The sequence below is a fragment of the Lacerta agilis genome, chromosome 3 (genome assembly GCF_009819535.1).
Source record: "Lacerta agilis isolate rLacAgi1 chromosome 3, rLacAgi1.pri, whole genome shotgun sequence".
In the NCBI taxonomy this organism is placed as follows: domain Eukaryota; kingdom Metazoa; phylum Chordata; class Lepidosauria; order Squamata; family Lacertidae; genus Lacerta; species Lacerta agilis.
In genome coordinates, this window is record NC_046314.1 from 91,235,130 (window position 1) to 91,246,327 (window position 11,198).

Sequence of the window (11,198 nt, forward strand, 5' to 3'; positions counted from 1 at the left end):
TAGGGAACCTGTGACCCACCAGATGTTACCATTTCTATTAAGACATTCTTTATTGGAGATCCAATTACTCTTTTCATAATTTAATAAGGAGCAGTGAAGAACCCTGACCCTCTTCCTCTAAAAGCCTAAGCCAACTTAATGTGAAGGCACTTTACCTCTCGGTAGATCACTGTCCCTGGTGACTATGGTTTTCACTTTTTACACTAGAGGGTTTTGGTACAAATTGTACTTACAGCCTATAAACCTTTCCCAGATATGACTCATTTTCAAGTGTCTGTATTTAAGTCTCTGTTCCAAAATGAGAGAAGCTCATCTGAAGCCAATTCCCCCAATAGGCTCAGAATTAAAGACATGTTCTACCATTGGCACGTGTGATGGTGTCCCGTGAAAATGTCATAATGCATGTTTTGCGTAGCAGTGCCAACTGCAGACAACGGGGAGAAGATGCACTTCATTTTTCAAGTATCTGCATTTAAGTCTCCACTCCAAAATGAGACAAACTTAACTCCAGACAACTTCGCAGGAGGGTCAGAATCCAGGTCCCAGCATTGGTTACCTTCTTTGCTTGCAAGCCACCTTAGATATTTTATTTTAAAAGGTATAGTATAAATGCTAACAATGAATAGTAAACTGCCATGCATGGTGATCTCCTATGATAATATTATAATGATAATGTATGGGCAGCATTGCCAGCTGCAGAGAATGGTGCAAAAGGACTAATCAAGTATAGTCACCTGATGAAGATGCTTTAAGAAGTGGTGGCTGGTGCCCTTTGGGAAGAAGGCAAGGAGACCAACAGTAAGTGGACCAGCCTCCAATGGTTGAGGTACCATATCTAACAATGTTGCATAGTGATAAAATACATTGCATAGGTAACCAACATGGAGTACCACTATATTCTGCTCTGGTCAGACCTCACCTGGAATACTGTGTCCAGTTCTGGGCACCACAGTTCAAGAAGGATACTGACAAGCTGGAACGTGTCCAGAAGAGGGCAACCAAAATGGTCAAAGGCCTGGAAACGATGCCTTATGAGGAACGGCTTAGGGAACTGGGTATGTTTAGCCTGGAGAAGAGAAGGTTAAGGGGAATGATGGGAGTGTAACTTCTGCAGGGTCTCACACTGGATGCCCCTTATACAGAGACTTGAAAGACCTGAAGGCAGTGCTATGCATAGGCGTATCAAAATGGACTTGCCTTGCACCACCTGTGTCATATCTTGTGGGACGTGGGTGGCACTCTGGTCTAAACCACTGAGCCTCTAGGGCTTGCCAATCTTAAGATTGGCAGTTCAAATCCGTGCGACAGAGTGAGCTCCCATTGTTCGGTCCCAGCTCCTGCCAGCTTAGCAGTTCGAAAGCATACCAGTGCAAGTAGATAAATAGGTACTGCTGCAGCAGGAAGGTAAATGGCGTTTCCGTACACTCTGATTTCCGTCACGGAAAGTCCACAAGGATTAACTTTGTATTGGGTGTGTAAATAGCCCTCCACCTAGTCACCAGCGGTGAGTACAAATCCTCCCCAAGTGAGCAGCAAGGAATCTTCTGTAAATTGGAAAAAGAACTGGTTTCTTCATATTTCCATTTAGACTGTCAGTATGCCACGCGGGTTGTGCTGTGGGTTAAACCACAGAGCCTAGGGCTTGCTGATCAGAAGGTCGGTGGTTCGAATCCCCACGACGGAGTGAGCTCCCATTGTTCGGTCCCAGCTCCTGCCAGCTTAGCAGTTCGAAAGCATACCAGTGCAAGTAGATAAATAGGTACTGCTGCAGCAGGAAGGTAAATGGCGTTTCCGTACACTCTGATTTCCGTCACGGTGTCCAATTCCACCAGAAGCAGTTTAGTCATGCTGGCCACAGCTGTATGTGGACAAACGCCAGCTCCCTCGGCCTGAAAGCCGAGATGAGCACCACACCTCATAGTCAATTTCAACTGGACTTAACCATCCAGGGGTCCTTTACCTTTACCATATCCTGCAGCACAAGTGGGATGTATGGCACCCCCAAGAGCCAGCTACGTCACTATATGTAAAGGATTCACTCATGAGCTTTATTGGCAAGTGCATGAAGTCTCTATTTATCTCAAAATATGATTCAACAACTAGTGGGCTCTGGGCAAAGTTTAGCTCTCTCGAGTGATACCACCTCAGAAAGAGTGGAGGAGTAGCATCTGAGGCAATGGGGTGACACAGCAGGCCACTGTGGGGCCCACCATGCTTCACTCACTTGTCAAGGTGACCTCTCTGTCTCACAGGGTGTTCAAAAGTTTCAGAGAAGATGATCCCACAACTTTCCTAAGCAACATATTAATACAAACGTAACCAGTTTGGTGACCTTCAGATGTTGGTGGACCACAGCTCCCATCAGTTACAGCCAGCATGGCCACCAGAGAGGGATGGTAGAGCTTGTTGTCCATACACCAACACTTTGGCTACCGTGTATTAATGATTCGAAATCTGTTTTGGCAAGGCTTGAGAACTCATTGCACCTTACCCATCTCCTTCAAAATGTGCTGATCAAAACTTTTGTCCTCAAATTCCAGCAGATTCCTGACTAGACTAGCCTCTGCGTCTTAGTTACATTCTAGAATTCACTCCCGCAAGAAGTAGTGCTGGCCACCAACTTGGATGCATTTAAAATAAATTCAGACATGTTCGTGGAAGATAACACCTATCAACGGCTACTAGCCACGATGGCTATGTTCTAGCTCCACTGTCAGAGGCAGTATGCCCCTCAAGGAAAGTTTCTGAATCATAAATTGGGAGAACGCTCTCAGGCCTCGCTTGCAGGCTTCCCATGCTTCTGGTTGGACATTGTGAGAACAGGATGCTTGACTAGGTGGGCCACTGGCCTAATCCATCAGGCTCTTCTTATGTTCTTTGCTATGCATCTGTCCACCTGTCTGGCGCCTGTTACAAGAAGCACTTAAATCTCACTTCCACATGAAGAAGAGGAATGTCACTCCACACTAATATGTCCCTCCTCCAAACACCAGAGCAGCAGCACATTTTCTGAAGCTGTGATACTCTCAGTATCTCCTATTCCCTTCAGCCACTTCTCATTCCCATGACCCAAATTCCCCACAGCCCAAATCCTTACTGGAAGTGAGTTCCACAGAATTCAGTTACTTCCCAGTAAGTGTGATTAGGGCTGATATCTTAATTCCCCCATTATCCATTCCACCCTGGTGGGGCTGTGTAACCCTCTGGAAAACAAAAGCCCACAGCTACATCTGTACTGTACTAGTAACCCAATTCCTCTGATGACAAGAAACCTACACACATATAAACACTAGTAAATCAATTCCTTGTTGATAAAGTAGAAGCATGCCATTGTATGTAGCTGGTTTATAATGTTTTCTTTCATTAGGTAAAATACTCAGCAAAGGGGGTGGAGAGACTACGTGAAGCAAATATTCATGCAACAGAGCTAATGGAAGGATAAATCACACCAGTGGCTCTCATAAAATTGAGGTGTAGAATAGAGATTCAATTTAAGGAGTACGGTTGTGCAGGGGGTGAACTGTTCTGCATTAAATTAGTTAACTTTCATGTGGAACTGCTGCGATAAGTATAAACAGTTGCAGTTTTTCAGAACTCTGTAAATTTATATCCCAACGTCCAAACTTCAAAGGGGTAAGTTACTCTCTAAACTTAAACCCAGCTCTTACTCAAGCAAAATTCTCATTACAGAAAGCAAAGTTTTTCCTCGGTGAAAAGAGAAAGAAAAGTCATAATTGGTCCTTTTATAGCTATTAGAAACAAGGTGTACAACTCAGGCTCTGGAAAGGTACATTACTAATTCTCTGGAGGAGGAACTAAATTCCCATGTTATGCTAATTTGCCTTCCAGTGTTTGATACTAACACAGAAACCATGAATGTGGTCCTGGTTAACCTCAGGGCTAAAAGAAATTATGAAAAAGATGCAGTCCCATAATTTAAAGGACTCTAATGGATCAGAAGATCTGGAATGTTTTTACGCGGCTACATGGTGGGAATTTTTTTCTTACACTTTTGGAACCAATACACAAAAATCTGCCCCAAATGAGGAAAATCTGGTTGTCCTGATGGACTCATATCCTCAACCCCCTGTGTATGATATGAAATTTGCTTTTATATTCCCCTCCTGTAATCCTGTTATTTTTTAAATAGTTTATTAAAGGAAGAAGAAGAGGAAGATGAGGGAGAGGAGAAATGATACTATAACTAATGCCAAAAGAGAGAGAAGATGCAATTCACATCCACTAAAAGCTAGAGAGGCTTTGTTGCTGCATTCAAATGGATGACTGGTGTTTGGAACCAAAATACTGCACCAGATTTTGCTTCATCAGCACTTAAACTACCAAGACCAGCCCTATCCCACACAGTTCTGCTTGTGATTCATGCATCCACGTTGATGGACTGCTTATCAAATGATGACCTGCATGTGTTAATAGCCATCAAAGATGTAATAACCCACATTTTGTCCTTCCAATATCATGTTTTATATCCTCTTATATCATTTCAAACACAATACTTTCAATAGAGTCGATCCGCACACTCGGGGGCAAGTAATCAAGTGTGCATTTATTTCTTACTCATTTAAAAGCTGCTTGGGGTCATCCTACAGGACAGCAAAGGGGAACCGGTGGACCTCTAGATGTTAGTGGGCTACAATAATTCCCATCATCCCCAACCATTTGCTCTGCTGTCTGGGGCTGATGGCAGTTGGGAGTCAAATTACAGCAGAGTAGCCCCAGGTTGCCCATCCTCACTATACAGGACAGCTTACTCTCTGGACATCTTACCAAATCACCAGCCATGAAGGCATATTCTGCTTGCAAGATGCCCATAGCATCTGGTTAGCCACTGTGCCAACAGGATGCTGCACCAAATGGACCTTTGGCCCGATCCAACAAGATCTCTTCTTATGTTCTTAACATTATAATTCCACACACAATCAACACAGGTTTTGCAGCCAGAGAGCAACAAGTCCTTCAGAGCTAAGGAGAAACACAGGTACAGTGCAGTGGGACTGCAGGGACACATGTTAAGCCTCTCCCCCAAGGCTTCACAACTGTTGTATCTATGGAGGCTCCAGGGGGATTGAGAAGGCCTGGGAGATCAGGGTTCTTAATCATGATTCCTGGGGTCCCTTCCAACTCTACAATTCTATGATTCCTAGATAAAGAGAACTGCTATTTATGTTTGTGGTGTTTATCTAGAGCAGGTGTGGCAACCTTTGGCCTTGTAGATGTTCTTGAACTACAAATACCATCTACCTCAGGAAACATGGCCAGTGCTTTTCTTTAAAAAAATGTTTAGGGGTACTCTCATTTTCCTACTCATATTGAAATACTGCCTCTCAATGAGGGCAAACTTAGATTCACAAAACGTTTAGGGGTATATGTACCCCTGCATCCCCCCCCCAGAAAAAAGCACTGAACATGACCATTGGCCAGGGATTATGGGAGTTGGTCAGTAACATCTGGAGGAACAAAGGTTCCCCACCCTTGATCCACAGCTATTGTACCCATTAAAGTCCATTAAGCTTTTTCCATTGACCTCCACGCAAGGAGGGACACAGGTGGCGCTGTGGTCTAAACCGCAGAGCCTAGGGCTTGCTGATCAGAAGGTTGGCGGTTCAAATCCCCACGACGGGGTGAGCTCCCATTGCTCAGTCCCAGCTCCTGCTAACCTAGCAGTTCGAAAGGATGTCAAAGTCTGGCGGGAAGGTAAACGGCGCTTCCGTGTGCTGCTCTGGTTTGCCAGAAGCGGCTTAGTCATGCTGGCCACATGACCCGGAAGCTGTCTGCGGACAAACGCCTAATCCTTTGGCCATTAAAGCGAGATGAGTGCAGCAACCCCAGAGTCATCCACAACTGGACTTAGCTGTCAGGGGTCCCTTTACCTTACCATGCAATGTACATTATAGATGTGAACTTTGTGTAACCTCAATTGCAGCAAATTTGAGACTTGTAAGGGAGATACAGAGCACAGCTAATGAAAGGATGGCCCAAGCCACTCAGGGATATTTCGTTGCCTGTATCTTAGAAATCTAGGCCTGTTAATTCCTGATACACACTGATTTCCATGCCCAACCCAAGTCACTGTCTCCTTTTGTGCTCCCACAGACCATCATGCAAAAAAGCCCAGTACCCTTTGATTCCCTTGGTGCAAACTATCGACAAAACCTTAACACAACTTCGCTTTGAGCCTTAAACTAACAGCACGTGAAAAGATTAATACGAATAAATTCTGAGCTAATCAGATCCCTTCTTTAAATGTTGACACAGTATTATTTATATCCCATAAATACCTTCTTGACTAAAATTCATCCCAGGAGATTGGCAACGTGCCAAGGCTATTCATATTTACTGTATTTATATAGTACAGTTGGCCAAGGATAATATTTAAGACAAAATATGCCCTGGGATATATACAATATCTCTTTGCCTTTTCCTTTTAAATCTCTCCATTGCTAAAAATATTTAGACTGAATGTTACAAATGTCCCACAAAGACCTATAAGGGATCTGCTTAGTGATATATAGCCGACTGTGAGTATAATTAGAGCATATTTGCAATACTTGGGCCATAGTCAGTTACCAAATGCTAACATCTCTGCGGTAAAAAAAAAGGGGGGGGGAGTTTTTAAAAAAGAACTCTGAATGATGGCTCTTTCCCATGCCTTTCACTCTATGACCTCAGTGTGTTTGCAGAGATCTCCTTTCTCTTCCCGCATCACTGCCTTCTCAACTAATGCAGGAACTGGAGAGTTAAAAAGGAAAGAAAGACCCACCACCCTGTAAGTCTGAAGGAAAGTGTACAAAGCAGTCCAGCCCTGCATTTTCAATTCACTCATTCAGATTATATATTTCTTCTTGGCTGTATATTTTTTCTTCCTTAGAATGGCTTGTCCAGCCCAGCGTATATAACTAGACAGTGGAAAAACAGTTAACCCACTTACTGTGATCTTCCCAACCAAGCATTTCCACAGCAAGGCTGGCTGAAGCTCGAGAAGGGGCCTCAGCTCTTAAACTCATGATGCTCTCTATTGGCGGGTACCTGCAATATCCACACTTGTCCTCCAAAAGGCTGTTTTGCCTACAGCCCCAGCTCTGGAGGAGAATCTCACAGGGTTTTTAATTATTCCCGGGATCTCAGCTAGGATCGTTTACATTCTCCAGAAGGCAATGTTTAGCCAGGCTAGTGTTGCCTTTTTAATGGGGAGGAGAATTGTGGTTAGAAAGATGTCGAAACAAAACAAAAACAAAAATCTCCAGCTAAAAGGTGATAAGCCCAAATCAAGATGCTGCTAGGATTATAGATTGGCTGGTAAACATTCTCAGAGTACAGACTCCTGTGGAACAAACAAAGAGATCTCCAATGAGCCAGCGGAAGATCAGTGTGGGTGGGTGAAACGTCTATTTAAAAAGAAGGGGGGGGGGAACCAGCCTTGCCGTTCTCTTCTGTGTCTCAATGTTGTTGCTACAAATTACGATAGAGAGCTTGCGCATACCCACTTGGCTCCAGCAAACTTGACAAAGTCTTCCTTCCCTCGGGGCAACAAGGGTGGAGCACATTTATCACAGACGTTCTGGATGGTGCCTTAATTGCAATAATAAAACCCTTTGATTGCCAGCGGTGTCCTCTTCCAGAGATTGTCATTTTTAACAAATAAAAAAGGGGGAGGCAGCAGCACAAGGAGAATTGGGGGGGGGGGGGTTTCCTGAGATCTCTGGCTGGCATCCTGGGACTCTCGCTAGCAAGCCCCAGCAAGCCTCAAAAAGGCTTGGTTGCCTTCAAAATAAATAGAAGAGGCTACAATTAGAAAGTCTAGGCTAAAGCTGCCAGGGTGGCTGCATTACGCATTTCGGAAAGAGGTATGCACTTTTCAGAGACAGACCAAGTATATGAGTATCAAATAAAGTTATGGGGGGGAGGGGGAAGACTGGAAAACAAATCAGGGAAAAGAAACACTTAGCCTAGGCATGTAGTAAAGCTGCCTCATTTTTTTTCCTCATAAGAATGTTTCCTAACATTGGGGTTTGATTTTCTATGTATTCTTCCCTTCCCTTCCTACCCACCCACCCCAGCTGGCAAAAAAAGGTGTACCGACTACAGTGGAATGTGAATGGGTCCATTTTACAGCTGAAGAGACTAAGGCTGCTATCCTATGTGTAAGTCTCGTTGAACGCAGTGGAACTTACATCTGAGTAAGCCTGTAAATTACTGCAATCCTATGCGAGGCTGCAATCCTATGCACACTTACTCGGCTACATGTCCCGCTGGGCTTAATATTCTGAGTAAATGCACAGAATTCCTCAGAACGGCAGCTAGACAAGAGTCGGCCGGCCAAAGCCAAACCAGCAAGTCCAAGTCAGAGGTGGGATTTGAATTCACGTCTCCCACCTCCAAACACTAAGTCTCTGGACCACAGTGGCTCTGGCCCAATGCACAGAGCCAGCTCTTTCAAGCTCTAATTTATTTTTCAGAAAAGAGTGCACATAATCAGTTCCAGCTGAAGCCTTCACAGACGGTGTCCAGGAAGCTGGACTTTAAAAAAAAATATTAAGGGAGTATCATTTTGTACCTGGAAATAAGGTCACCACAAATGGGAACGACTAAATTGAAAATAGGATCGAAAGAGGCACTTCCTGGAGGATCTGTCCCTTTTTGCTTGTACCAATTGCAGCAGCCAGCTTTAAAAGAAACTTGGTTTTGGGGTGGATACACTACTGAGCTAAGCTTGCTCCCCTCTCTCCAAGGTACATTGAAATGGACCGCTGCCCATATCAGACACAAACCAGCAGTGGGAAGTGAAGTGATCAGCTTTGGAAGCTACCAACTGAACTGAAGGGGGGTGGGGTGGGGGTTAGGCAGGTGATAAGAAAAGAGCTGAGAGAATTCGGGGGGGGGGGCTTTAACAAAGTAAACTAATACTATTAAGGGGAAAGTTTGTTGACCCAGGTGTTGGCCAAATACTAAGGGGAAACATACACTGAATGCTGGCTGGCTAAGGGCAGGCAAAGACTTAGGATGGAGAGCATCCAGGGAGAACAGATTGAGAAGCCACTGTTCCCACCCAAAGTGGGGGCGGAGGGGAGGGCTTTGAAAAATAAACAGAGGGAATTTGAGGATGAGAACAGATAAGGAGGCTTATTAATGTATCTGGCATCGAAAGGCACCAGGCACTGCCAAAAAAACGATGGGAGTGAGGCACGAGCATTGCCAGATGTCCCCTTCTTTTCGAAGGGTGATCCCCGGGTGCTTAGATTCCAAAACGAGAGGTGCCAGAGACAAAGCTTAGGTGGGAGTCGCGCAGTGTTCCCAGGAAGCCCTTAACTCTGGATTTCAGATTTGCTGTCCAGTAGAGAGGCAAAGGGAAAGCACTCTGCACATGCTCTGGAGAATGCCCTTCTAGAGACTATCCCCCACAGAAAAAAACAAGGGGGAGGGTGTGATCCCCAAGACACAGGAGCCTGATCTCAACATAAACCCCAACGAAGATCCCAGGTTTCAGTTCGTTAGACCTCCCTCTGGTGCTTCATTCACCTGCCCTCTCCGTATCTCATCTCCACCCCAGCATCACAGAACCAGATCTGGAAAAAAATATTTAAAATGCAGAAATATTTAAAATTGGGATGGGCCCCGGTTTTCTTAGACGCAACCCCAAATTTTATTTCATTCTTGAGTAGCTGTACCCCTGAGCTGCGTTTAAACAGTCAGGACAGCCTATATCATTTTCTAGAGATTTTGATCCGGCAGCAACACTTAGCAAGGCTCGCTCTGACCGCGTGCGCGTTTTAATGCCCCCAAACAGCCGCAGGCGCGCGCATTCGCACTTACTTGCGGAGTGGAAAGTATGCTGCATGTCTACTTTGTAAACCTCTTTGGCGTAATACTCCTCGTCGCTTCTCTCCTTCTCGCAAGAAGCTGCCCTGTGGTTCGCCTTCTCCTGCAACAGGTCCCTGGTGCTGTTGTAGATCGAGATGACCTCCGGAGGAACCTCCTCGGGCTCCGGGTACTCTTCCGGAGGGCTGTTGAGTTTTAGTTTGCTCAGGATCTGCCCCCGGATCGCTTCGATCCTCTTGCGCATAAACTGATCCATGTCGAGGGTGCTGCACGTCGACAGGGCGAAGGCCACCGCGGCCAGATCCAAGGTGAGGAAGACGCTCCACAGGTAGCAGTGCATTTTTAGGAAGGTTTAGAGAGAAAGCACCAAAAAGCACGCTTTTTCACTCTTCACCTTCTCACCTACCAAAAAAAAAAAAAAAGTGGCCGGTTTCCCCCCCTCCCCCCTTCTTGCTTATGTGAGAATTAGGCTGAGGTTTTATATATAATAGATTTTGGAGAGAGGGGAGGAATGCAACAGATCGCTAGTCCAAACAGTAGCTTGCACCGGATTTCTGGCCTCCCAAATTCTGGGATTTGGGTCGCAAGATTGCGAGCAGCCGTGGCGTTGCAGCAGAAGCAGTAAGTTCAACCCGACAGTCGCTTCTTATTAAAAACTGCAACAGGTTGATGAGCGGTTTTCCTTTTTTCGAAAATAGCTGCAACAGGTTGCAAGGGTTTTCTTTTAAGCAGGTTGTTACCACCACAGCAAAAAGATTGCAAATCAGTAACGGTGGCTGCGCTTCCGCCAGGAAAGAAAAAAAAAAAGAGGGGCGATACTGATAATAAAACCCCCCGAAAAAATAATAATGATGATGATGATCACGTCAATAGTTTCTTAGAGAGCTGAAGGGGTTTGGGCGGGTGGAGAGAAAAAGAGATGCAACTGGCCACCAATTCAACTGCGGGCTTCCGAGACGCGGATCTCCGGCTTCCCACGAGCTCTCGCGCTCCTCAACTGAGATGGCACCGGCTGGTAGTCGGAGGGAAGCCCGTCCAGGGGGGATGCCGCCCCCCGGTCCTCCTCCTCCTCCTCCTCCTCCTCCTCCTCCTCCTGCCAGAGACAGTCCGCAGCTCCCCCTTTGGCCGAGGGGCCGGCGCCCCACCGCGCTGAGAGGCGGCAAGCGCCCACGTGCGTGCGTGTTTGTATGGATGCGTGTGCGCGCACGCCGGGGGAGCAGCCGAGCCGTGCCAGGGGCGCGCGGCCGGGCGCCTTAAGGTGGCTGCGCCGGGTTCCCCGCCGTCTCCCGCGGGCTGCTCCTCTCGCTACTCCTGCTGCTGTTTGCGCTCCCCAAGCAGTCAGCTAGTCTCCCTCCTCTCTTCTG

At 46.1% G+C, this 11,198-nt stretch overlaps 1 protein-coding gene across 2 annotated transcripts in view; it reads right to left on the reverse strand.

Moving 5' to 3' along the window:
* The window catches only part of TGFB2 (transforming growth factor beta 2), a 78,472-nt gene extending 68,216 nt beyond the window's left edge, over positions 1 to 10,256 (reverse strand). The window contains exon 1 of one of the 2 annotated variants that reach the window (XM_033144764.1): positions 9,829 to 10,255. In XM_033144764.1, the coding sequence (XP_033000655.1) occupies positions 9,829 to 10,174 (346 nt within the window). In that variant the 5' untranslated portion in view covers positions 10,175 to 10,255. Of the gene's footprint in view, positions 1 to 9,828 lie in introns of both variants that reach the window. The other variant, XM_033144765.1, reaches the window with a different exon arrangement.
* Between the last annotated feature and the right edge of the window lie 942 nt (positions 10,257 to 11,198).